This window comes from Lonchura striata, chromosome 1, assembly GCF_050655825.1.
Source record: "Lonchura striata isolate lonStrDom1 chromosome 1, ASM5065582v1, whole genome shotgun sequence".
Taxonomy (NCBI): domain Eukaryota; kingdom Metazoa; phylum Chordata; class Aves; order Passeriformes; family Estrildidae; genus Lonchura; species Lonchura striata.
In genome coordinates, this window is record NC_140703.1 from 34,147,495 (window position 1) to 34,175,116 (window position 27,622).

At 41.6% G+C, this 27,622-nt stretch overlaps 2 protein-coding genes across 4 annotated transcripts in view; both read right to left on the bottom strand.

The window, feature by feature from the left end:
- Positions 1–20,500, bottom strand: part of INTS4 (integrator complex subunit 4) — a 32,179-nt gene extending 11,679 nt beyond the window's left edge. The window contains exons 1-16 of one of the 2 annotated variants that reach the window (XM_021533978.4): positions 20,427–20,500; positions 19,594–19,785; positions 17,578–17,695; positions 16,771–16,877; positions 16,380–16,565; positions 15,091–15,141; positions 14,369–14,457; positions 13,990–14,110; positions 13,413–13,484; positions 12,231–12,405; positions 9,992–10,197; positions 7,597–7,739; positions 6,561–6,676; positions 4,574–4,707; positions 3,657–3,814; positions 288–381 (exon numbers count right to left, since the gene is read on the bottom strand). In XM_021533978.4, coding sequence (XP_021389653.1) covers positions 288–381; positions 3,657–3,814; positions 4,574–4,707; positions 6,561–6,676; positions 7,597–7,739; positions 9,992–10,197; positions 12,231–12,405; positions 13,413–13,484; positions 13,990–14,110; positions 14,369–14,457; positions 15,091–15,141; positions 16,380–16,565; positions 16,771–16,877; positions 17,578–17,695; positions 19,594–19,785; positions 20,427–20,480 — 2,016 coding nt within the window. In that variant the 5' untranslated portion in view covers positions 20,481–20,500. Of the gene's footprint in view, positions 1–287; positions 382–3,656; positions 3,815–4,573; positions 4,708–6,560; positions 6,677–7,596; positions 7,740–9,991; positions 10,198–12,230; positions 12,406–13,412; positions 13,485–13,989; positions 14,111–14,368; positions 14,458–15,090; positions 15,142–16,379; positions 16,566–16,770; positions 16,878–17,577; positions 17,696–19,593; positions 19,789–20,426 lie in introns of both variants that reach the window. The other variant, XM_021533977.4, reaches the window with a different exon arrangement.
- A 3,171-nt stretch (positions 20,501–23,671) lies between these two features.
- Positions 23,672–27,336, bottom strand: KCTD14 (potassium channel tetramerization domain containing 14). Of its 2 annotated transcripts, none has more exons than XM_021533980.3 (2): positions 27,143–27,336; positions 23,672–24,492 (listed from the first exon to the last, which is right to left on the bottom strand). In XM_021533980.3, the coding sequence occupies exons 1-2, from the start codon at positions 27,200–27,202 to the stop codon at positions 23,821–23,823; spliced, it is 732 nt and encodes a 243-aa protein (XP_021389655.3). In that variant the 5' UTR covers positions 27,203–27,336; the 3' UTR covers positions 23,672–23,820. The 2 variants fall into 2 exon arrangements, with proteins under 2 accessions (XP_021389655.3, XP_085448897.1); XM_085592771.1 differs by having other exon boundaries at positions 27,134–27,336.
- Positions 27,337–27,622: the final 286 nt, after the last annotated feature.

Here is a 27,622-nt window from a genome sequence, read left to right on the forward strand (position 1 = left end):
ACACAGTGGCCCTCAGTGTGATTTCTGTCAGATAATAAACTCTGCACTGACAAAATGCTCATGAACCAACACAAGCCCTAGGTACAGCAGCAGAGGTCTGCATTGGCAAAGTTACTGCATAAATTATTTGCCACAGGAGGGAAGCAGGATTTTCAGAAATCCACAGAACCTGCTCTTTCATCACACATCACTTTTCAGCATGAGTATCAAAACATGAAAGCATGCCACTGTGATGGACTGGGGGCATTTTTGAATAACAGCTCAAAAAAACCCAGATGAAGTCAAACCTTGATGAGGAGCAGCTGACACTGAAGGTAAGTTGCAGTGAAATCTGCCATCCCTGCCAGTTCTGACTGCAGCTCTCCAAGCCTCTGAAGATCACTGAAGCATGTGAAAAAAAAAAAAAAAAAAAAAAAAAGAGAAAATAATTTTGAGACAGAGAACAGTTTAATCCAAACACACTCAGAAGGCAGTGACAATAAAGCCAGCTATTTCTGCTGCCTGCTTTTATTAGAGCAAGCACCAGAAACAGCAGCAGAACACACACTACAAACCAGTTTGCACCTTGGGACCCAGCATGTCCCTTTTCTGGGAAGCTGACACCAGCACAGCAGTGCAAGCATTAAGTCTGTCAACCCACATTACTCTGCAGCCCCAGGGAACCACAGAGAGTGGCAACTCCAGATTTAACTTAAAACACTCCAGCCTTCTACATCAGCTAACGACCTATTTTTGTTACACTGCTGGGAAATCAAACTATTAATGTTGGCTAAGAAAGGTTGTTGGGAATGTGTTAGGCTCATGCAACCAAGTGTATCTGAAACAGAGCTGCCCTTTTAAGCCAAGCTAGAATCTGATGTACTGATATTTGCCCAACTAGGTGGTGTGTGTTGCCTGGTATGTCTTGTAAATCATACAGCAATATAAGCAGCTTTTAATATGATAGAAAAAAATTGTCAGTTAATGGAACCCAAAAGGCTTTAGTTCTCTACTGCTAGCCAAGTCTTCTTAAAGTGTGCATTAAAAAAACAAAATTAATTTTTCTTACAGAACTGGAAATAGGTTGGATGATGTGGTTTCAACATGTGCCTTTTCTTCTCCATGCTTTGCTTTGATCCCATGTCTATTAAAATTGTCACTTCCAAATTTCCTACTTAATTTATTAATTTTATTTTTCAGCTGATAATTTTCTTTTGTTTATTTTATATTTATCTTTGTATTTAGGATGCAATTCTGAATCTTTGGCTCTGCCAAACCAGAGACGTACTGAGCCCCGAGACATTAACAAAAATCCATGAGGTTATCTGTATAATATGCAGTCAAAGAAAATCTTTCCTAAGCAGAGAATCATAGAATCGTTTATGTTGGAAAAGACCTCTAAGATCATCCAGTCCCACCATTAAGCTAGCACTGCCAAACCCACCACAAGTGCCACATCTACATGTCTTTCAAATCCCTCCTGGAATGGTGAATACAGCATTGCCTTGGACAGCTTTTTCCAGTGCTTGACAGCCCTTTCCATGAAGATATTTTCTTACAATCCAAACTTCCCCTGGCACAACTTGAGGCTGATTCCACCTATCCTCTTGCTACTCAGATGAGACCAGTTCCACCTGGCTACAGCCTCCTTTCAGTTAGTTGTAGAGAATGATAAGGTCCTCCTGAGCCTCTTTTTCTCCAGGATAAACAGCCCCAGCTCCCTCAGCTGCTCCTCACCAGACCTGTGCTCCAGCCCTTCCCAGCTCCGTTGCCCTTCCCTGGACACACTCCAGCCCCTCAATGTCTCTCATAGTGAGGGGTTGTGCTTTCCTTCAACAGCAATGCACCAACAGCTGAGCCAGCCTCAGTCTTACACAGAGATTCCATTTAATCTCTTTCCAGAGAGCAGAGTGAAGAGGAGACTCTGGGGTGCTTAATTCCCATGTCACAATCAATCAGAACATACTAATGGGGAACAGGATGTTATCGCTCAGCTAACAACTAGGCAGATATTCAATTCCCCAGTCTTATATAGTTCCAAATTCCACTACTATTTCCTTACAAATCTTAAACAGATTTCAACATCTCTGTAAGAAAAATTATTATTGGATAGATGGAGAAACTAAACCACAGAACAGATTTGCTCAACAGCCTGTTTTACATTTCTAACCACACTGCAGACTGATGCTCCCCAGGCTCTGCAGCCAAAACTCTGAGTCCCAAGAAGACACAACTCCACAAGATCTGTTATTTCAGTGGATGACAATGATAAAGGAGGAGAGAGTTATGTTCCATGACAACATTCACTGCTGTGAGCTGCTTCTATCCTTCTGCTCTCAGCAACCAAATTGCTGGTGCAGGGATATCTTGACCTCCGCAAAATAACCTTTAACACTTTCTTTGGCTTTGTCCAAATCCTCCCTTTGGCTTAAGGATGGAAAAGAGGAGTTAGTTTAGTACAATTTCCTGGGGAGGGGGGCAATCCCATCAGGAAAAAAAACAAGCCAATAATTTCCATCAACCCAAAAACTGAAAACAGTCATGGCCTGGTAGCTTCCCAGACCCTCATGACTGAGAGGTTCTGGATGCTTGGCCTAGAGATTACCTGTTTCAAGTGTTTAGTGCATTAAATGCTTTGAGACTATATTTTAGGCTGGTACACAGCAGCTGCAAAACAGCTGAGGACAAACCTCACAGCTCCCACAGCTGGGTTTTCAGTGAGAGCACACTGTTTACTCTCTGCTGCAGATGGGTGTGACAGTGATTCACAGCAACATACACACAGCAGAAGGCAGCTATTTTGAAGGAATAAAAATAATTAAGCTTTTTTTAAATTCCATATTCCAAACAAAGCATTTTGGATTGTTTTCCTAACTCTTAAAATAAGGCTCTTTTGCTCTTTCCAAGCAGAGGAATCACATTGAAAGGACCTTTTTCAAGTGTTTTGTTTGTGTAAATGAGTCTAGGGATGAAATGGAAGAGGCAGCATAAAACCCACACTGAGAAGCAACACCATACACCCTTATCTATACAGCAGCAGACAGCAGCATGCAAGAATGCTTCCTATTCCTGGAAAAGCTCTCTGATTTGAAAACTGATGAGGAATGCCCAAGTCCTTTGTAAGTGGGATTAGTAATAAGAACCCAAAACACCAGAAGCAGGTCCTTTCCTGCTGAATGAAGGGCCATAGGATCCAGAAAATGCAAGAGCAAAGGGGACAATACCTTTCCCCCCCCCACAAAAAAAAAAAACAAAACAAGATCTTGTGCATGCACATTACAAATAATACGATCAAAGCCAAAAATTACCAGGATATAAAACTGAGAATGAGATACAAGGCTGTCACCCATAAACCACAAAAACTGAGAGTGTATTTTAGCATGAGTGAACAGTCTAAAAAGAACATCCTTACCCAAGGCTTACCATGTGCTGAAAAGATGTCCCCTGCCCAAAAGGCACACTGGTTATTCTGGGGGGCTGTGCCAGACCTGAGACCATGCATTTGATTTGAAAACAGGTCAAGAACACTCTTTTATCACAACAGTCTCTAAAGGAAGGCTCTAGTTAAGTGCTGGACAGAAGATTACAACACTCACATTCAGAAGCAAAGCACCTGCATCAGAGTAAATAAGCACCATAACACATCTTTCCATTAACAGGGCAGCTTGAGGCCTTACCGGATGGTAAATTCCAGCAGCTCCTGTATGCCCCGTGGGTCGAGGTGCTGAAAGTTGTAAACCCTTTCCAGGCTCTGATGCAGGAACTGCTGGGAAGGATCTTCATGTGGGGTAATACTGGGAGAGACAGCAGAGGACACCAGCTTTCTACCTGGCAACTAAGTGAGAAGGAACACATACAAACAAACAAAAAAAAAAAAGGAGAAAAGTCTAACACAAGGCATTGCAAAATGCTGACATCTATTTAGCAAGAAACTGAAAGCTCCAATTCATTTCTCAAATACAGAATTTATACCAAGGTTTTAAAATCCGCATCTTTGTTAGCCAATCCTCCCCACTTTACAATCCACTTGCACTAGAGATCCTCAGGTTAAACTTCAACATCCCTTTGAGGGAAACATCTTCCTCATCTTACATTTGACACTGTGAAGACAAGGGAAGTCTGAGAACACACAAATCACCACTCATTTTATAAGCTGTGATAAGACTTACAGCCAACTTCAATCGTACCTATGTTTCTATGCAGGAAAAGCATGTTGCAAAGCAGAATAGAACACATTTCACCTATGAATAAGCTGTTCAGGTAGGACACAAGTGAAATGTTGGATGATCTATGAAGCCAGAAGCTATAGAAAACTCCCAGGAATACTGCCCTCCCAGTAATCTTACCTAACCAGCAAACCATGTAGTATTCTCACCTGAGAGCAATGATGTTACTATTCTCCCCAAAATATTACAAATTCCATACTGTAACAATTTAACATTTGTCTCTCCCGCCTTAATGCACATTTCAGTATTAATTCCTGTGGTGCACTGGAGAAAAGCCTTTCAGAATCTAAGTGCTACACACAGACATGGAAGAGACTGGCAATATTTCTAACAGGTGTCAAAGTCCAAACCAAAGCAGTTCTACTTACTCTTAATGGAGGCACCAGGTGAGAGAGACTGTCCCGAAGATAAGCGTAATGTCTGAATGTATGGTCAGAGAACAGGGCAGGCATTGTTGGGCAACTTTTAGCAGCATTAAAAATCAGTACCAGAACAGCAATGTCTATTGCAAATGGATTGTTAAGAAAAATGAAAAACAGCAAGAAGAGCTCCTTGGGATGGGAAGTTAAAAGAAGTCATCAACACTTTCTTTGGCCAGGATTTGTCTAGGAAGTTCTCTATAGTTGGAAAATACTGAGCCAAACCCAAAGAAACAGCTGTCTGAGCAGATGAAAACCAAGTACAAAGTGCAAACATTACAGGGCGAGCCATACTGGAAAAAAGATGTTACTGCCAACATGGGATGGCTCAGAGGGAACACAAAGGAAAGGAGCCAGGGATTCCAAATACAGAACATGCACATTAGGTGGAGTTTCACTCTTCCTCACAGCTTACTGTGCTCACCAGTTTACATCACAGAATCACAGAGTGGCTTGGTTGGAAGGGACCTTAAAGACTCTTAAAGTTCCAACCCCACCCTGCCATGGGCAGGTTCACCTCTCACTAGACCAGGCTGCTCAAGTGTTTTGGTGCCCTAACAGCATCCAAAATTGTACATTTACTGCCAAGTCTTTGAAAATTGCTGCATTACCTAAAATGCCCTGAAAAACATCACTCTGCAGAGACTTTAAGCAACCCAAAGAATCAAACATGGAAAGATAGTTCTGAAATAGAAAACACGTTTTCATAGTCAGAGACCTGTAGAAATAGAGAGCAGCCAAAGGCTTTTGAAGTTAGCCCAAAGGCTGACACCTGCACCAGGGCTGATCCCAAGCACAAGCTCTGATTCAAGTTTCCTAAGTGCTTTGAAGCAAACAAAACCATGTTTTTAAATATCAGTTTACACTGGAAACATGCTATTCAGGTTTACCCCAACTTCTGGCTCACAGGCCCATCTTCACATAATATGCCTCTGTAAAATTTGGTGGCAAGTTACCTCCAAAACATTCTCTAACATAATATTCTTTGGTTCCTGGCAGGAAGGTGCACTGAGTTAAATAACAGCATTCTTCCCACTGCAATTCTTTAATTCTTTAAGTTCCTTTAATTCTCAATTCATAGGACAACTTTACTCATATTATTACTAAACCATGTAATTACAGATTCATTTCTCTCAACCTGATTCTAGCCCATTTCAATTCTCACAAGGTATTAATTTAATCTGTATAGAATTTCTCGTTGATGGCCTGTGACTGGTGAGAAAAATAAGGAACAGCTTCTAGAGGAAGGTTCCACTCCAATGTGTCTCAGCATACATCAGAAATAACATTCTGTTCTACCATCACACAGAAGGGAAGCAAGGAATAACAATGGAAAAATGCATTTCCAGGCATCTCCTGTTGTTGAGGAGAATGGCGTATCAATAATCATTTGTATTCTAAAGCACTGGAAGAGCTAACAATAATATAAGGATTTCTGATGTTCAATTTTTTCAGAAAGATGAAAAAATCAAAGCATTATGGAGATTCAGGCACTGCTGTACTTAGAGATGGTGCTCTTTTATAAACTGTACACCAGTGAGCACAGCAGAAGTTTTACCTAAAAAGAAAACAGATATGAAAAAACACTCTTCTTATTTAAAAGCTAAAGCATCTTCAAAATTAATGCAAACTAGACAAATGTTTTGACATCAAAGGGCTCATCTGCAAAGCCTAAACCTTGACAAATTACTTGATTACTCATCACAGCACAAAAAGAAGACCAATTATAGTCCACTGATATTTATGAAGATGGTTCCATCTAACAGTTTTTCCATCCTTTGCTGAGTAACAAACTAAGTGCAAAGGGATTCAGAAACAAGCACAGGATTGTTTGTCTGCTACAGTGAGAAATGGTTGAAGAAATGTGAGAGTCAGGAAATCATCAATAAAATCTACTGCAGTTGAAATTATCGACTGGCTTCATGAATAAAGATACAGGCTGGGTCATCCATGTCTGGTTCTGGAGTGTCAAAGAAAGGATGTGTGCTCAGCAGCTCTGGGACTAATGGAAGCACCAGTGTGGGATGCCTACTTCCCAGGAACTTCAGACATCTGGAAATACACAGATTGAAATATATGTTAGTAAACAGGCACTTTTCAAAATACAACATTTTAAAGCATTACTACTTTATATTGCAGCAACATTTTTAGACAGTCAGCAAGAAAATCCTGCTGTCCAAGCTCACTCTTTCTTTGCAACTGACCATTTGCATTAATATTTTATAGGATATGAGAAAACTGGAAGGACAAGCAGTAATAATTTCAATTTTTTTATTTAAAGTGTCCACAAAATAGTTAACACTTAGAGTTAATACAAACCAGGAACTTTTATACTAAAGACTAGTGAATGAATGCATTTTTTTTTCTTCAGAAATAAGGAAGATAGGAGGTAAAACCTCAAAACCCTCAAACTCCAAAAACAATGTAAAAGTACACTGGAAGTCAAAGCAGGCTAACCTAAGTGTCTCCAGTAATATATCTAAGAATTCCATCTCAAACCATGTGTGTGGAGCACTATTCCCTTTATTGCTTTCATTAAACAACCAAAAAATCTGACACAGAAGTTCCTTCTTTTTACTTAGACAGAAAAATTCCTCTGACAGCACAATGCCACTTATCACAACTGATGCACTCAACTGCTGGTAAATTATTACTATTTAACTCAATATCAAGTGAGCAAAACCACTTTTTTTTTTTCAAAGAATTCATTCTTCCTGTGAAAGCATTGAGTGCCTGGAATAGGAGGACATTTCCAGGAGTGGTCATTACATCTGGATTCTCAGTACAAGTATTGGCAAACAAGAACAATACAGAGTTTCCACACTAGTCATGAATAAGTACATATTTACAGAGTAACAGGATTGTACACCTGCAATAACTATTACCACCTTAGCAAGCTCAGTACTTCCTAGCATCTCACTTACTAAAAAGAGAAAAGTAAGTACACACACAAGGAAACTGAACACACTCACTTCCATATGGATTCTCTGTCTGTGGGATACTTGGTCAGGTTTTTCAGCAGCTCCACCAGTGCAAGATGGATGCCTTCTTTAGTTGAAACATTGGTGCAACACAACAGTTCATGAAGAGCTTCCCGAATGTCCCTTGAAGAATCCTGAAATAAAACCCAACCCAGACACCGCTGAGTGAAACACACCTGCACACACATTTACTTTAAAGGTGGCAGCCTCTGCTCCTTGGCTGAGTTAATAAAAGAGGTCAGTGAACAGCAGTGCCTGTTTCTAGTCACCAGAGCTAAGCACAGATGAAATGACAGACCAGGTAAGAGACTCCTTGTCTCATTCTCCTATGTGCTTCCTTTACTGGAATGAATGGGAACTGCTTCACTGCTGACCCACTCAAGCAGAGCAAAAATCACTACTTGGTTTGGGTGATGTTGTATCTTTCCATTTCTCTTACAAGAAAAGGAAGGTGTTGGGCAACTTAGTAAAAGAATCACCAAAGATTGGTTTAGCATTTTCACAGCAGCCTTTTATCGTTTTTCAACCCAGGGAGCTCAACTCCACAGGTTTTCAGCCCAGTCACCAGCCTCCAGAGGGTCTGAGTACGCACTGAGGACATGTCAATGTCTGGACAGACCAGAATAATGACATTCCTTCTGCCAAAACCACCTTGACATTCCATGCCCATGTATCACCATGTTCCTTGCTATCAGCATTTGCCTGGCACTGCTGGACACATTGTGAAAATTTGATAGGATACAAGAAGGGGATGCTTTTCAATGGTGGATTTTACCTTTTCTAAATTATATTTTCTAAGTATCAACAGCTCATTAATCACTGTCTTACACAAAAGAAGAAAGAGTAATCCTCTTGTAAAGGCTTTTAAATTACAGCCAACACACCTGAACAATCAACAAATGGCTTTTGTTGGTCAAAGACTATGACCACAGAGAAGACAAACTCTAAGGACTGGAATGACCACAGACATAAAATACTCCAGAGCACTAATAAAACCCACCAGAAATGTGGTACAGAGACAAGCAAGGCAGAAGACTACAAAACGACAGAGATGAGCACAACTCCATAGAAACTGAGATAAAGGACAACAGGGAAAGCAAATTCCAAAGTCTGGTGAGAAAAGCAAGGTGTACCTGGTACAATTATTCTGATAAAGTAAAAGCAGTGGGGTGAAAACAGAAGTTACTCTCAACACCCCAGTGTTCCATATTTATGCTGCTGGAACAAATTTAGGCACCAAAGTTAATGGTACTTTTCCACATCCTTTATTTTTGAACTGAAAGATGGATTTTACAGAAAAGCACCAAGCATCTTTCAGAATCAGATAAATCCATCAAAATGTTAATAATTCTACACTTAAGCTATGCCAATGCCTGATGATAATTATGATAATATAAACCACAATACATGTAGGATTTATCATACATGGTTAAGTCAGTACAGAAGAGCCAGCCTAACCAGGACATTTTCATACCTCAATGCACAGGTCCCCAGTTTAAACAAATGTAAATAATGACAAAAATGTGAGGCACCTATAGTTTATTGTGTATTTGCAAAGTCAGATCATATTCCACAGTATTAGTTGCAGACTGATAAAATAGGCTTAATTAATTTGCTACTTCCTGAGGCACAACTGAAAGTAGTAATGGCTGCCCTGGGTCAAGGAAATAAAAGGTGAAGCAACTGAAACAATGGATTTGCAGTACCTCCCATGGCACTTCCCAAAAGAAGCAGAAACTTGCCTGCCATGAGCGGTAGATTAAAAAAAGCCTCAGGGGCTATAGCTCAGCAAATCAATCAGGTCTGAGAGGACAGTTTGACACACTACCATTCATACAGCCAAAATCTCTTCCTGGATCAACCTCATCAACCAGCAAGAGCAGCTGACTCATGCTGTTCCCCAAATCCTTGCAGAACACCGACTGGGAGGATGCTGGTTGGGAAAACTCAAAATTATACGGCAGAGCACACTGAAAAACACCCACAACAGAAAAAAGATCTCAGGCCCATGGCCAGCTCTGCTTGGTGAGCAAAGATGTGGCCAAAGCAGCTGAGTCAAGGAAGCAGAAAGAAAATGAAGCTGCATGCAACATGAAGTGCATGGAGTGCTGGACCTCAACACAAGACAGAAGGAAACACATGGAGGCAACAGCACAGTGATCAGAGGAAGAGTTTTTATCTAAAATTTGTCTATTTCAGAAGTACTCTCCTGTTCCAGTGCTTACAAGCTACCAGATTTTAGGAACCTTTGGCAGAGTTCAAAGAGTCAAAAAACTCCAAAAAAGGGTGTATTTGCTCTCAGAGGAAGGGACTGGTTAGCAGTACATAATTAGGCACCCCAAAGCAAGCAGAAAAGCAATTCTTGCCCTCCTCAAGAATTTCTTACCTCCAAGACAGCTAACACAGTATCCAGCTGGTCTTCCCGCAGCGTGATGTTGTTGGAAATTTTTCTCATTGTGTGTATTGATTGCAACCTGACCTCCTCAATTTCATCATTAAACATGTCAACCAAAAAATCCAGGCATTTCTCCGCAAAAGAAGGCGAGGACTGAGCCAACATACACAGGGCTTCAACCGCAGCAATTCGAACCTCTGTTAAAAGAGGAGCAGGGAATTCACTGTAAGTTAATTTAAACTGTCTGGTTTAAAAGGACATTCACCCAACAGTCAGGTCTTGTACTCTTCAAGGGCTGGGCTAAGGACAGGAGATGCTAAGGAAACACTGAGGGCAAAGAGCCTAAGCAGGGACCCACTGGGGACCTCCTCACAGGCAAATCTTCAAATCAAGTCTCACTTCTGATACAGCCCCTGCTGCTGCCATAAGCATCTACAAAAGGGACCTGCAGGTGAAAAACAGGTCTCCAATCCATCAATAAATACTGCATATTTTATAGTGTGTTTTGCAAGCATAGCATTAACAATGATATCTTAAGCAAACTAATTTAGTTAATTAAACTGTGATTGTTTTATTCTTCCTGACATTTTAATTGCTTGGCGCTTTCACTGCATTTTTAACTTGATATGCAGCCCTTTATGAATTGCTGAAAAGTCTCCAAGAATCAATGTTTTGGCAGTTAACAGAATGAAAGTCTTTTGCTTTCTGACTTCAGATTCCTCAAAACAAAGGAAAAAGGTACCACCTGAGTATGAAAATTATTTGAATTAAAATTAAAAAAGCATCAGAAAGCATCCTGAGTGTACTTATGCTGTAAAGCATTGCAGGAATTTGAAGAATACCCAAATAACAAGGTTAGGAAGAGATAAGATTCTCTTTCCTATAATCAGCCGCATTAGCTTCCCTAACATTCATGTGCTGTGAACAGAAAAATGGTAATTAATTGATGTCCTGCAAACATTGTAGTTTTAAACATACTTTTAGTTTTCACTCAAATTAGCTCATATTGAAAACATTTACTTGAACTTGTGTGGAGCTTTTAGGCCTACTGTTCTTAAAGAACAGATCTGACTCCTCAGGATTCTAATCAAAAATGCACAGACAGCAAAAGCCCTGCTTGCTCAGTGATGATGCTTTTTTCACAGCTCAGCGTCTCCATGATCATTAAGACCCAGATATTAAGACAAGAGAAACATTTTGCCAATGTTGCTCTCATAAGCTGACACACTAATTCAGATTTAACTTATAACATGGAATTCAAGACATGAAGCAGCACTGCCAGTCAGGGAGAGCTCAGCAGTACTTAAAAATGCTGCAGTGGAGAGAGAGATCTGTGTATATTTCACATTTGTTCATTTTATCCACATTCCTTGACAGCATCATACAAGACCTGTGGCACAAGAAATTGGAGAACCTATTTCTTAAGGCCAAGGGGCTGAACCAGTGAAGCATTTTTTACTGTTAGGAAAAAAACAAGGTGCACTTTCAAGCTTCAGGGAGAGTTAACTACTGGGAAAAAGTGCATTTATTTGCAGGGCTCATGGAGAAATAAACCCACTTTTACAACACAATCTAGAACAGTATTTTTGTTACGATAGTTTTGTATGTTTTAACCTCATCCTTCCAGTAACATTAAAGGCAAATTCAAAAATGTCATTCAGAGCTTGGAATTTTCATGGTTTTTGCAAATGTACCAGGAGAGGCTCAAATGGAAAACATTCAGGTTGTCAATCATTGGAACAGACTACACAGGGAAATGGAGGAATTGCCATCCTTGGAAGTGTTCAGAAATGGATGCGGCACTTAGGGACATGGTTTAGTAGTGGACTTGGTAGTTAACATTTGGAATCGATGGTCTTAGAGGTATCTTCCAACCTAAATGATTCTATGAATTTCCTTGTTGCTGACAAAACACCAATTTCAAACAGCAGCAACTAACCGCCAATTTATGTCCACATGCAGCTGTTAAATTTAAGTCAACAACAACAAAAATTAATCCCAGTGGGTTTCTGCAGAACAGAAGCAAGCCACTTATTACCATACATGTTACTAAAACTTTACCATTTATAGGAAGCTATTTGCTTTTGCTACCCAATTGAACACTTCTATCCAAAATTCTGTGAAACAATTCAATACCTTTGAAACAACTGCCAATCAGAGATCACAATTATGCTCATCAGCCAACACACATCTCCTCCCATTAGCTATTCCGTGGCCAGTTAACACTTACCATACATCTCATCTTCCAGGCCATGAACAAAAGCTCCACAAGCTCCTGATTCAATCAAGTTCACAGCACCAGTATCGATTTCCTCTTTGGGAGCATCATCTCCCCACTTTCTGCCACTTGAAAACTCCCCAGAGCTGTAGAGCTCTTTGGCTCGTTCATGTGCAGTGCGCTTCCTCTGTCCAAACAAGCATTTCAGTTACAACCATGTAAACTTCAAAAGATGATTGAACAAAATATTAAACTGGATCTGAAAATAGACATAGCTGGAGGCTTAGACATTGACACACATGCAAGTGCTAAGAAAAGCAAACAGTACCTACTCTTCTATGGCTATTCCTAACTGCCAGTAACTCTTTGTAGTTTTGATGCAGGGAAAGGATAAGAACACATTTTAGTTAACATATTCTTAGACATCCATTGTAAAAACAGCCGAACTCAGTCAGAACAAAGGCCCATCTAATTAAGAAGCCAATAAGTGATCTGCAAAAATGCTATCACTTTGCAGTTCAACTTGTTAAACTGCAATTAGATACTTTAATGCTATCAATACTATCCAGAGTACAGCAATGTGTAAAATGAGATATTCATTCAGTGTGCTTGCCAGTCTGCCTCCTTTTCCCACATGCTCTAAATAAAGCTGTGCAGCACTTTCTTTAACAGCCTTTACCAAGGCACACAAAAAACAGCAGCTCATCATTCTTTTGTAGACAGAAAAAAATTAACATAACCTTGAGCATGTTACTTAAGGAAGGAACATTACTGAAAAATTTTGCTCACAGGGCTGAGTAGACTTTTAGCTACGCATGTTTCTTGAAATGTTGATGCTTTTGATCAGATGTTGCAGGATGTTTCCAAGAGCTTGCTCCTAGAACTAGGATGCCATCTTTCCATACACTATAAGCAAAGCTTTTAGCCAAAAACTATCAGAACAACACAAACGTTTACCTCTCAGTTGTTGCAAATCTTGAATAGCCTAGAGCTGTTTCTTACATACTTGATTACTGAAATCTAAAACTAGCATTTGCTTCATTGACTTTAATCTAAAACAAAACCTGTCATCATCAATTAACTCTCAGCAACCCTCAGGCAAGGACAAGGTGAACAAGCACACTCAATATTAACATACCTCTTGTGTGATTTTAGCACCTATACACAGGAAAACAAACCTAAACACTTACATACCCTCAGATCTGACATGAGCTTCTTGTCAAGGGTCTGCTCCAAGAAATGGGAGCTAACTTGTTGCATAGAACCCTGAAAAAAAAAAATATATCAAAGGGATGGAACAGGATTATTCTGAACTGCACCATATAATTTCCTGATTTATCCCAATATGGCATCCAATCTTATCCCCTCATTTGAACAGCTTTATGCAATGCCTGACAGTACTGTACATCATGATCTAAAAAAGTGAACTTAAGAATCAGAATATCTTATTTTCCCACTGAGGTTAATGTGGCTTTTCTTGAGTTCAGTCAGTTCACATGTCCTGTGGTAGAGAAGTAGGGTCAGGAAATTATTACATGGATTTGTTTTTTTTCTTTAATGTTCAACAATCTACTCTCAAGGTACAGCTGAGCTGAAAAATTGTTGGGTTTCTTCAACCTTCCTCGGTTACTTCACCTCAGAATTTTGGGAGAAATTTACCTATACGGTTTTAAACATCCTCCCATTCTTCTTTATTTTTCAAATATATATGAAAAGTCAAGTAACTTAAGAGAAACTATTCTCTGCCAGAGAAGCAAAGAATGCAACTTACCAATAACTTCGCAGCTTGTACTCTTACAACCCAGGAACCATCACTAACCATATGGCAAATTTTTCCAAAGGCATCATCAACCAAGCGAATTTCTTCATTAGAAGAAGGAATTGGGACGATGCTGACATAGAGAAATCAGTTTGTTGATTGTATTCCATACTGGATGGCATCAATAAGAAAAAACCATGCTGATTTCCTATGAATGTTTAACAAATGCCAGGAACCAAAACTTCACTGCATCAGTGCATTCTCATCAGGCATCAGCCATTTGTACACATCAGTTTCCTAACAGCTCCTCCTCAGACCTACTAGCACGAAACTCTCAGGATTATGATGATTACTCAGCCAGTATTTTGAGGACAGTGCATGCAGGACGTACCTTTCAGGGTAAAGCTGACTGAGGACCCAAATCAGCTGAACTGCAGCACTGCGCACTTGTTCATAATCATCTGCCAACAGCTTGCAGGCCTGAAAGAACATTTACACCTGAAACATTTCCACCTGAGCTGTCATTCACATCTCACAATGTCAGCAGCATCCTTAACACAAGACAGTTAGGACAGATTAAAAATCAAAATGAACCCAGTCTTCCCTGCTCCTCCCTAGTATTTCCAAGTTTGATCAGGCAGACTAGATCTAATCAAGTCAATCAGGCACATGTTTTAAACTCCAGAACTGCCTGTACTATGCAAGAAGGATGAAATGTGAGTCTGCAATAGAACTGATTTGATACAGGCTGCAGCTGCACAGCTTTACTGATATAACAGACACAAGCTTTATGGGTGCTCTCCAACAAACGAAGGTTTAAGACATCCAGACTATGACTGCCAGATGACAGGAATGACTTCATCATGCCTTGCCCTTTCCATGATCACCTTCCCAACAAACAATATACAACAAAGCATATGCTTTAGTGCATTTAAGCACAGTGGATGCAAAATAACCTTTTTTTTCCAATGTCATACAACAACACAAAATACCTTCAACCTAAGTGTAAAATACTCCTCCTCTGCTCAGTGCCCTCCTCCTCACAAAACACACTGCCAGAAAACTCAAAGAGAAAGATGTGCAAACAAGTACAAAACAAATATAAGGTTTTACCTGACTATAAATAGCTTGCTGTAACTTTAATCCTCTTTCATGAAGCTGTAGCTACAAGGAAAAAAAAAAACAAAAAACAATGCAAGAAAGTGTAAGTACAGGTTTAAAGGACACAGACTAAGTTTTCACCACTGGTTTTCTGTTTCAGCTGCTTGCATTTTTTGATTGTTGCATAATTAAAATACTGCATTACCTTGACCATAAGTATTTTAAATAATATTCTTGACTTCAGTATAATTTTTTTTGCTTCATAGTCATTCATACTTAAATTACGGAAAAAGAATTTATACAAATACACTGCTTGTTCACTGTCCCATTCTTCAAATAATTTTTTAGTGTTAGCCATATTCAACCACAATTAGAACAATAATGAATTACTTTACTACAATTCCTGAAACATAGATCCAATAGTAGCATTTACATGGCATGAAAACTCATGGGCAATTTTGCTGTTACTGAACCACAGAGGCAGCAAAGTGTCCTACATTGTTTCCTTTTAGAAGGATGACTTTACAACATCCAGGAGAGAGAGATTTCAGAGAGATTCAAGTGCAACCTGATCTTCTCAAATGCATCTTCCTTCCTTCTCTGGAGTTTAGTAACATTAATTCAAAGATCCTTGTTGACCATCACATGAGATGGAACATTATTATAAACTCTCAGGGTAATAAGAGAAACTTCTGTATCCCCACACACTTACAGGCAACTCACATTAAGCAGTATTTTAAAATGCATGGTCTTTGCTTGCATTTCTGCAAAGCTAAAAGCTTCTGAAGGGTCCCCACACAAAAAACTCCAGTATATAGTATATCTTATAAACAGTTAGAGAATGCTAATGCATGCAACCATGAGGCTACATGTTTGCTTTAAAACAAACAAACTTCCTTCTGGACTTATCACAAAGGTTTCCTATCATAAGCAGATGCCTACTGCATTTTGGAGCACTAGTAGTTTACTGCAGTTCTTGTAACCAATACTAAATCTAGAAATAAATCTGTCACTAAAAGGAAGAACCTACACACTCAAAAGAATAAACAAGTTGAAAAGCTGCTTCAGCTATAGATGAAACAGAAGTTATGAACCACTCAAATGCCCTCTCAGATCTCATGTCACCCTAATATTTCAAGATCTATCTTATTTTTTCAGGTAGTTTTGATACACTGAAAAGACTTTTACTAGTTTAATTACAATAATCTCTAAACCAAACCTCTGTGGAATAGTTTGCAGTCCTCTCTCAGCTTCCTGATACAACCTCAAACCATTTATTCCATGCTACCAGCTACACTTACCATAGCTTTTATAGCTGCAGTCCTAACTCGAGGGTCCTGATCATTAAAATGATCTCCTATTATCTTCTGGACATCTTTGGCTGCCTGGCTTTCAGCCTCTTTTGCAATGCCTTTTTCCACTGGGCCAAGACAGCCAATTAGCTGAAGACACTTATTCCTTACTCCATGAGAAGAATCTGTCAGATGCTGTGGAACAAGAGATGAGCAGATGTAACTGGATTCTTATGGTTCTTTCAGCCTTTTGAAACATTGTGCTATATTTCCTGGCAGTTATTAATGTTAGTATTGTAACAGTTTGTTGAGAAAAATTAAAATAATTTTAATACTGGCTACCTTTGTTTTTTTCTTGTGGCAGTGACAAAAGTTCCCTAGCCCAGGGAGGCCTCCTTACCTTGCAGGCTACCTCCACCAGCCTCATCCTGACAGATGGATTCTCTGGGAGTTTTGTGCCAATCACTAACAGGGTGTCCAGCAGCTGAGCAAGGACTTGGTGAGACTCTGCAAAACAGAAGAGTGAAAGGCTATGCACTACTTTGCTGAACTCTTACCAGCTACAGGATCAGAGACTGATCTACATTGGAAGGCCATGCTGAAACAGTCTCATTTCATGGCGTGAACTAGCCCAGCTCCCTCAGCTATGCCTTGTACATCACACACTCCAGTTCTCCACCACCTCAGTGGTACTGCTGAACTCACCCAACCTTACCAGCACTAACCTGGCACTGGGGAACCCAAAACTGGATAAGGTATTACAGATGTGGCCTAACCAGTGCTGAGTAAAAGGGTATAATACCCTCCCTTGACCTGCTGGCTACACTCCTGTTGATACAGCTTGATGAGCTGGTCTCTAGCACGATACAAAAAAAAACTGCTCTTCAAACACATTTCCATTTTAAGCAAAACTGTCCTGTAGAACAGAGAATCTCAGAAGCAACAACTTTCAGATTGAGATTGATGCAAAAGCAAATTTTGCACTCCCTTAGAACAAAGATATAAAGCAGACAGGTCAGGGGAACATTCTTCTCCTCCTCAGAACGTGTGACAGTCATCTGTCATCATTCACAAAAACAGAAAATAAATACTCTAATCAGCAATTCCCAATTGTACATCTGAGATGTAAGGCCTTGCCACTGCTCCAAATGCTTTGACAGCATGATTCCACCTTGACCTCAAGCATCACATCAAAAGTGAGACTTACTCTCATTCTGAAGGGTGTTAATGGCATCATCCATAATGCAGTCTGGGGAAAATCCTGCAGTCTTTGACAACAACCCCAGCAAGGATGCAATCTTCAGTCTTACAGAGGCATCATTCTCCTGGAAGGAAACAACACCCAAAAAAAGCCCCAGTCCAGCAAGGTTAAAGAAAAAAAAAGAAAACAGCATATATTACCTATATACATCTACTCATTTAAGAAACAGCAAATGCTGTCACAGGTGATAATTACATAAGTAACCATCATCAATGAATATTCCTTTAAAATTAATTTCAAAAGCTCATGCATTTTCGAGATTTATTTCGTGGTTTCTAGAGACTCATGTACCCAAGACTTTGGGTCATAACTGGACCCTCTCTCATTGTATTGCCAAGGACATCCAATGTAGAGTAGAAAGGCAAAAAGTCATCTGGGTGTCATACATGGATCTTATCAGCATTTGTGCAACATTCAGAGTTGCAGAAAAATTACATTAACAAATATCCCATCTTTCAACAAGAAATTTTACAGTTACAACTGTTATATCTGTCAAGTATTTAAGAGAGACTTCAGTGCCACACACAGCCTCCAAGTGACAAATGTGACACCCAAAGTAGCAGTCCCTTTCTCAACTAAACTGAGATGCATTTTTTATTTTAGGGTTGAAGCTATGTGTTTGAAAAATGAATGCTGTCATCAGGACTGCCCTACCAAAATATATAGGGATGAAAGAGCATGAGGCTACAGACCATCTTAAACAAATCAATGACACTTCAAACAAATAAATCATCACATAACTTCCACTGTAGTTGCAGCTTTCAGGTTCAGGTTTCTGGATGACCAGGAAAAGTGTGTTATGGAGTACTAAGAAACAAGTTCTTTCGAAAATTTTGTCTGTAAGTAAAATAATGTCAGCTATGGTAGTTTTGAAAGCAGTATTTTTAAAAGCTGGATCCTGTAACAGGCTGTGCTCTTGCCAGTGTGATCCTGTCTGCAGGTTCATGAGTCTTTCTTCTAATACAAGCTACAAAACAAATTTCAAGTACAATTAACCTGTTATTTGACCAGGAACTCTGTATTTCATAGAATCAGAGAATCATTTATGTTGGAAAAGACCTCTAAGGTCATCAAGTCCAACCCTTAACCCAGCACTGACAAGTCTACCACTAAACTGTGTCCCCAAGTGCCACATCTACACATCTTTGAAATACCTTCAGGGACAGTGACTCAACCACTGCTTTGGGCAGTCTGTTCCAGTGCTTGATAATCTTTTCAGTGTGGAAAGTTTTCCAAATGTCCAAGCTAAACCTCCTTGGAGCAGCTTGAGGCCATCTCCTTGTTCTACTGCTTGCTAATTGGAGAAGTTTGGACAGTTTTCTTCATAGATTTGATATTAGGAAGAAATTCTTCACTGAGAGGGCAGTGAGGTACTGGCCCAGAGAAGGTTACCCAGGGAAGCTGCCTCATACTTGGAAATGCTCAAGGTCAGGCTGGATGGAACTTTGGGTAACCTGGTCTAACAGAAGGTGTCCCCTAGCAGAGGGGTCAGAAGTGGATGATCTTTAATGTCCCTGCAACCCAAACAATTCCATGAGTCTATGATTTTAAAAGTGCTTCTTTTTTACTACATAAGCAATAACTAAAAGGTTTCTCCACTGCTAGAGAAGATTAAGAACAAGGTAAGGGCACATCAGTCAGGAAAGTGTTGTATAAAGCTGAAACAGCTCTAGGCAGCTGGGCTCCCTGGAAAACTTGACACGTCTTTTGTCCCTCGCCAAGTTAACTTACACACAAGCCATGTGCAGAGATAACTTGTCACAGGCTGGTGAAACCATCAGCACAGACATCAAGTATCACAATCAGAAATCACTTGGGTCAGGGGCTACAGCTGTTCACTCTCAGCCCAGGCTGGTGGCAACTGAGTCAGCAACACAGGAGCCTGTGAGCCCCTGTTCAACATCCCACACCAAGCAAACAGGAATAGAAGGAGCAAGCATGTTTGACTCCCAGCTTCACCACCTTGTAATAATGCTCCAGCAGGATCCTGACAACCCCTTCCACGCTCTCCACTTCCACAGGCTTCCTGGCAAACTGGAGCAGGTACTGCAAGGCATCTGCGGGCGAGGTGGCTTTGCACAGGTCCACGTGGAGCGCTGCCGACTTGCTGGGCTTGGTCAGCCGCAGCTTCTTAGTGGACAGGTCCTCATGCTGCTGCTGTGGGCAGAGGGACAGAGCTCAGAAACACAGTGTATCCAGACCCACTCCTCCCAGACTGAACACGGGGAGGCCTAAGGAAGCTGCCATGTCCCACGGCAGTCACTCTCCTTCATCCATCTGAGAAAAAATACATCCTCGCACCACAGTGGCTGTCACTGTCCTGCCCAGGTGGTCGCTGTCCCCGCGAAACACGGCCTCTCCCCACCCTAGGCTGGGTCCAAACAACTAATCCGGGGCCAACACGACTTCTCCCACTCCCACCGGCCCGGAGCAGCCCAGCAACTCGCCGTAGTTCCTTCCTCTTCCCCGCAGCAGTGACGGCCCTGCTCAGGTCAAAGAACCAACACATCGGGTCCGGCTGGAAGAAACCACAGCGGGTCCTCTCGCCCAAGCTCCCTCTCAAGCAGGCTCACCTCAGAGCACGCTGCACAGCACTGCAGTGTCCGGACCGCTCCTCAGCATCTCCAGTGAGGGAGACTCCACAAGCACTCGGGGCCGCCCCGGCCCGCTCCCGCCCGACCCCTCGGGGGCCGCCCCGGCCCCGGCGAGCCCCGGCTTTCCCAACAGCTCCGCCTCACGCTCCCGCCGCAGGCAGAGCTCGCAGCCGCCACCCCGGCCTGGGGGGGATGTGTTACCTGGACCACCTTGGTGAACTCCTCGTACACCCGCTTCTTCAGGTGCGCCGCCATGGCGCGGCCGCGCAGCCGGAACAGGAACCGCGGAGGCGCCGGGCGGGGCGGCGCGGCCTCGTCCGCCCGCGGCTTCCCCGACAGCTGCGCCCGCCGTTCGCTGGGACTCGCTTTTAACCCGGCTGTGCCACCTCTGGGTGCTTTTTGAGCGAGCAAAGAAATGATGTTTTTGAAAAATGCGTATTTAACGATTGGCTTCTCGCAAATATTACCGTGAATATTGTATGTGTAATGTTAGAAAGTTATGCTGTGTTAATTCTCTTACGTAGTGTGTTAAATATAGTTTTAGGTTCCAACATAATGTTAAAATAGAGACTATGTGTGGGGGGGGAATTGTTTTTTTTAGAAATTAAATACTTGCTTCGAGGAACGCCTAAATCTTCCAAAGGAGAGGAATTTGTGGCTTCTTATCAGAAGAAACCAATTTCTTCAGGCCTTGCTCAGACTCGAAGATGCCATGGGGCTTAAAGGAAACAGTTGGCATACAACAGACAGAGTTTCTTGTTTTAAATGCATAACCATGAAGGATATATGAATATGCAACGAGTGTATTGTTTTAAGTGTAATTCCTTTGTTCACAAGACGTGCTTTTTGTGACTTAGTGTCCGAGAGCATCCGGACATCCGTAATTCTTTGCTTTTTATTGTCTTGTAATTGTTCTAACTCTAAACTTTATTACTCTAATTGTATTATTATTTTATAACCATTTTATAATTATTAAACTTTTAACATTTTAAAAATCAAATGATTGGCATTTTTCACAATGTTCATCAGTTCTATTAAATAATTCTCTTCATTAATTAGTATTCTGTCCTCTATTGGTTATTTATTCTTCCTTCTCACGTTAATCAGCCCCCATTTCTCAGACTCTTTGTAGGATGTGCTGCAACACTCCAGGTAGGAAGTGTTGCAGCACATCCTGAAGAATCTTTGTTATCTTCTGGTTTCTGCAAAGTTCCCTTATATTCTATAAATGCCGCATTTTTTGTGTCCACTTTCAAAAATACATCTCTCGCAGGTTTTGTTCATCAAAGCATATCAGGGCTAGTTTAGCAAAACTTAAAGTTTCAGCGATTTTCCCAATCCAGCTCTTATCAATATCAGTTTGTGTAAAGAAACTTACTTACGTGCTGGCTAAAAGTGACTTAAGACTAATGCAATGCTAATAAATAATATACTGCTTATGATTAATAAATTAATTAAAAATAACTAGAAAATTTATTTCCATCAGAGTAGTAGAATCACTAAAGTCAGAAAAATTTTATAAGATCATGGAGTTCAACCGTTAACCCAGCACTGGCAAGCCCACCACTAATCTCTATTTCCAAGTGCCACAGCCGCACATTTTTTGAACACTTCCAGGGATGGGGACTCGACCAATTTCTTGGGCAGCCTGTTCCAATGTCTGACCACCCTTTCAGTGAATACATTTTTCCTGATTGTTTTCCTGGCACAACTTGAGGCCATTTCTCTTGTCCTGTCTCTCACCTGGCTACAAGCACCTTCCAGGCAGTTGTAGAGAGCGATAAGGTCCCCCTGAGCCTCCTTTTCTCCAGGCTGAACACCCCCAGCTCCCTCAGCCACTCCTCATGGGACTTGTGCTCCAGACCAGCTCCATTGCCCTTCTCCAGGACACTGCAGGGCGTCAATGTCCTTCCTAGAGTGAGTGACACCAAACTGAATGCAGGATTCAAGCATGTACCAATTCAATTTTCTCATGGCAGCAGTCCTAGAGACTTAGGAGGTTGGTTGGTGTGAGGCTTTAGGTATTCTATGCTGAGATTTTTTTCCTCCTAATATCTGATTTTCATCTCTGTTGTTGTGACTTAAGCCAGTTTCCCCACCCTTAGTATGTACAAAGTGTAACAGATCTCTTTAAACCAGCCTTTTGTCTATTGGGAGGCCTCCTCAATCTCTCTTCTTCCAGGCTGAGCACCACCAACCACTTGATTATGATCAAAAGAGCCTATTTCCTAAACATTTTGTCCTCTCAGACACTGACTGCATCCATTCTTAACAAGGCAATGAATGTGACAGATCTCAGAGTCCCTTCACCCCTACAGCAGAACTGCCCCGCAGTTGCTGGAGTGACTCATGGCTGTCACTGGGGGGAAGTCCATGCTAGGATAAGCACATCTGAAACACAGCTTAATTAGGAATGGTTCAAATCTGTTCCCTAAAGACAAAACTTCAGGTCTTTAGAATTTGGGGATCTTGAGGGGGAAATGTCAGTAAATAAAGCACTTCTGCATCATCCAAAAAAATTGTAAAATTTATTTCTTTGAAATCTCAGGGACCATTCTATGATTCTATGGTTATTGCCCTTGACTGGAAGAAATTAATCTTCCAAGAAGTAAAAGAAATATGATCCTTATCAAATCAACCATTATGATTCTCAGAGTGATTAAAAAAAATCTCCAGTATAAAAATAAACTTTCAAATTCTAAGAATTTTAAAAACACATTGTAGAATGCAACTTGTGTTCTGTAAAAGAGAATTTGCAGGCTGTTGCTTCAGTACCACTTCCTTCCCACCAAATCGTGGCAGGTTTTCCCAATTCTTCCAGGAGCTTATGTAGTTAGAAATAGCATCATAATAATAATGAGTGTCATAAGAAAGAGATTAAGATTGTGTGGTCTGAAAGAGGAGTGTGTGTCCTTAGATTATAAACTCCTCACATCAGTGATGTTTTTGCCTTTTGTTGATCATGGACCGTAGATGAGGTTCTCTGTCTTTCCTTCAGAACAAATAATAAATAATTGTAATAAATACATTGAGTAGAGAGTAGGCTGTCTGCTGGAGGAATAAGAAGCAATCAGAGGAACTGAATCCTTCCTTTTAACCCAGATTCTAGTGTAGAAAGGAGAGAGAAAAATAGCTTTTGCCTTCCCATTTAGAAACCAAATTTAATTCAAGTATGTGGTAATATCACTGTTTCAGTCAGGATTTCCACATATATGACCTGTTCCCATTTGCACTGAGAGAGCAACTCTACATGTTCACAAGACATATTTGGGATTATTCATTTCTCTTAGGTTGAGTGAGGTTGGCTCTATTCACAGATCCATCTCTTTGAACTGAATGAATAGTAAGCAACACTGAAGAGTAAAATTTGTCCTTTTTCTGGAGCCTTTTAAATCCCCCAAAAAGTTATCCCCTAAAGCCCAAGTAAAGTGGCTCTTAAGTGCTCTTTGATATGGCAAACAGCCAAAGGAGATCCTTTCATTGGCCTGTGCGTTTCTTCCTGTCCCTCTGGTAGCTCGTCGTTTAGTCTCCACAGTCCAGGTTAATTTGTTCCAGTGATTGCTTTCTAATGTTCCCTACCAATGGCAGCACTTTGCTACCACCAGGTGAACAGGAACTTGTAGAAGAAGTCATGCGATTTGAAGCGAAAACCTTTTTCAGCAACATGGGGCTGAAAGGATATTTTATACCCTTTGGCTTCAACATCCATTTGAATGCAGTCCAGCAGATCAGAAATACTGGGCACAGCCTTCCAGGGGCCAAACTTCACCACAGATTTTTTATCCATGTCCAAACTGTTCAAGACATCCTGACACCTGGCTGCGTCCTCCTCGGTTCTGACCACACATACGATGACGCTGGACTGTCGGGATGCAACCGCTTCCGCCCTGGCGATGCGGATCATCAGCTCGATGTTCTCGCTGTAGTTGGGCACACGAGCCAGAAACTGCCTCCTTGCCACGAGCTCCCCAAATATCTGTGGGGAGTCCTCAAGCTGCTTGATCAAAGGTTCTATGTCATAGAACAACGCCTCCTTGTAGACGTCCTGGATGCACTGGGTGGGCACTTGGTTACTGCGCAGGTATTCCAAGATGTATTTGAAGTAGGTGCCTGGCCTGTCAATGAAGAACCTCCCTTCAGAGTCAGTCCTGAGTTTGGGCTGGCCGGTGAACATCTCTGCCAGCTTAGAGCCAGGGTGTTTCTTCAAGGTGCTCAGTGTTGTCGTGTACATCTCCCCACCAACATTTAACTCCACAATTGGTGACAACTGAAAAAGAAAAAAGTGAAAAGCGATGTTCATTATCAGTTTGAGGTCATCAACATGGAAGCGTCAAGGAAAAGGCAGATTGTTGTGGTTGAAGGATGGAATGAGTGAAGAGCAGTATGAGCTCCCATTTTGTGGGTATCAGATGGGAACCTCCACCTGATTTATTGCAAAAAGCAGCTGCAGAATGCTAATACAACTCTCACAACCTAAGCAGCAGAGACTTGGACATTTCTAAATGACGAAGTCCTCACCTCATCCTTGGAATGTAGGAAAGTGTCATTTTCCTGGTGGGAAAGACGGAAAAGAAGTACCCTGCCTAGGAAATCTGGGAGTGACTACAGGATCCAACACTGATCTCCTAAGTCACTCACAAGCATTGTCCCTGTGGGCCACCTACAGCAACTCTCACCCACCCCTTGTGCAGAGGGACAAAGATAGAGCCCAAAGCTGTGCCACTTCATTTTTATCATCTGAACTGTTCGTTCCTCTTCAAAGGAGAAACTAAAGCTCTTTATAATGGGTGGAATTGGCTTCCACTCATCTGAGGGTTCAGCTGCAAACACTGAAGACACAAAAATCCATAATGTTGGAGGTGAAGGACAGAAGCTGTTTAGCAAAGCACCTTAAAAAGTATGGCTTTAGTTAGGAAGTAAAGGAAATATTTCATGCAACTGGCATGGACTTAAGAGGAAAAAAATGTAAAGATTGTGGTTTTGTTTGCATTTTTAAACCCTCTGTATTAACACCATTGTGTGAATTGAAGGAGGCCTGAATACCTGGAAAGCTGGATTTTTAAAATTGGCCTTCCTGTATATTCAGTTCTGAAAAATTTTACCAGCTTCCCTTCGCACTTGGTCATTTTATGTAGTACTCAGCAAGTGAAAAGAAAAGGGAAGAAAGAAAGAAGACAGTTCCTTTCCTCCTGCCAGCACTATTGTAATGCGAGTCACAAGCCAGGCCAGGGCCACACCTGCCATTGGGAAGGCGTGAGTCAATAAACAACCATATTTTCCAGGAGCTCACCTGCACTTTCTTGGATCTGAGCACAAAAGGAGCTGCCTCAGTGCTGCTGGTCACATGCCTCAGGTGAAGTGTGTACTTACGTGCTTAGCTGCATCACATGGGCACAGACCCATGGCATGACGCGAGTTGATCTCATAGCACACACCAAGAGAAGGGGGGGCTCCTGTGCCCTCTCCCTGTCCTGTTCTTGTACCTATCTATGTGCTCTCTTGCTCACCTCATGCCAACTCTGCTTCTCTTTCACCTTAGTGAGTTGGGTTGGATGACAGAGGATTTAATGAGCACAGAGCTGACAAAAGGATGGGACAAGGAACAGACAGCCTGGTGCAATGGGACACCTTCCCTTTAAGCAGGAGCAAACTATCAGATTTAGCAGAAATTTGCTCACACACTAAGCAAGCCAGGGAAGCAACAGGAGATTCAGGCAAAGACCCTACTGGAATATTGCTTTGCACTAGTGTGGGTAGTTTCAACTCAAGAGCAATCATTTACGCTTGGGTCAAGATGACAAGCACTATTCTGTCTGAGACTATCTTGTGATTTCCACCTACTGAAAAATACAGCTGTTTCTGGAGTCAGGTCTCTCCCTAGGAGATTTGCTGATAGTCCAAGAGCTACAAACAGCACACCCCACCAGAGAAAATTTGACAGGAGAGTCTCAGGCTTTTGAGCCTTTGCTCCATTTTCAGATGGTAGGTCAGATGTTTCATGCTGTTTGTCACTAACACAAATGGATAACATGTTATTCCTTAATACAGTAGCCCAACAAACTTCATGTTCTTACAGCTTGATTAATGGTTTTAGCCTGGCATCAAAGTGGTTCTCAGCAGACTGGAAGTATTGGCATCAGCTGATTCCCAGTTCTGTAATTAGCCAGCAAGGTGACACTCAGGAAAGCAAATCCATCTATTTGTGCCCCAGTTTACTACTCTGTAAAACAGTTACTTCCATAGGGAAGCATTTTGCAACTTACATCTGAAAAGTGCAATATAGGATGCCGTGCAAGTGGGTTTTCTTAATACAGAGAGGTCTGGAGAAGAGATTGTTCATCTTTAGCCAAGAAGACAAACTGGTTAGCAATAGACTGAGGGTAGAGGAGAGTTAAAAAAAATTATCTCATCACTGATTTCTGCTTAGTAACATGCTGCTTGTCTGAGACCACCATTAATTTTCCTTATAGCTAGAAAAAACTACTGCTCCCACCTGATGATCCTTCATGTCAACAACACAGGGCAGCTTTGGCATCATTAGAGACTCATAAGACTTGTTCAAAATCCCAAAACCTACAACAGGGTTGTTCTATTTAGGGAACTGACCAATTCAAGTTCATGTTAATTGAATTCCATTTCTTGCCAAAGGAGAACTGCTCTGGTTATTTGCTGTTGTAAGATCTTGCATGCCTGTGAGAGACCTGGCCCCCCTGTAATACAACAGGTGCAAAAAGGCCAGAGTCAGTCTAGTTTTTAACTAGAATCTTTTTCTTAGGGAAATTTGGCAAGGCCTAGTGTCTTCAGATTAGCATATGGGGGGAAAAAAACCCACTCAAATGTAGCCCATTAGGGCTACATGGAGGGGTGCTTTGATCCTGCATGAGGGAATTGTGCCCTTGAGGACATACCTTACTCACCATATGCAGGCTGCCGGCGACCTGCTTCCCAAGGGGCTTGTGCTCCGATGAAATACTCATCTTCCCCAGGAGCTGAGGACTCAGCTGTTTGGGCAAACCTGCTGCTCAGTGCTGGTGTCCTACCCCACACGCAGGATGGCTTCCAGCTGTTCTCCAAACCTCTTTTGCTTGGACTTTCTTTGCTGGGTCGCCTTTCCCCACTCCCAGCCCAGCCGCTGCCACGGAGGTTCCACTTTGTCCCAGGCAGAGCCCTGGCTCTTGCTGCAGGTGCAGGGAGAGGGGAGGGACAGCCTGAAAGCGGAAATATTTGCTCATTAGTTTTCTGGCAGCCAGCAAGGTGCAGGGTGGACTGGGGCTGGCTGCCAGCACACACCTCGTGTGCTGCTATCAGAGTGGTGACTAAGGGCTGAATAATCCCTTCCAAGGAGGCCCAGGGCTCCTCCGATGAGCCCCGTGAGGTGTGCCTGTGTGTCCACCTCT

What these genes read in the sequence shown, in the direction of transcription:
- KCTD14 (XM_085592771.1), bottom strand. Translation starts at nt 27,202, where the DNA reads ATGAGTATTTCATCGGAGCACAAGCCCCTTGGGAAGCAGGTCGCCGGC. An exon ending in GCCTGCATATGGTGAGTAAG is followed by an intron (nt 24,493 to 27,133) that starts GTATGTCCTCAA and finishes TTTCTTTTTCAG; the next exon opens with TTGTCACCAATTGTGGAGTT.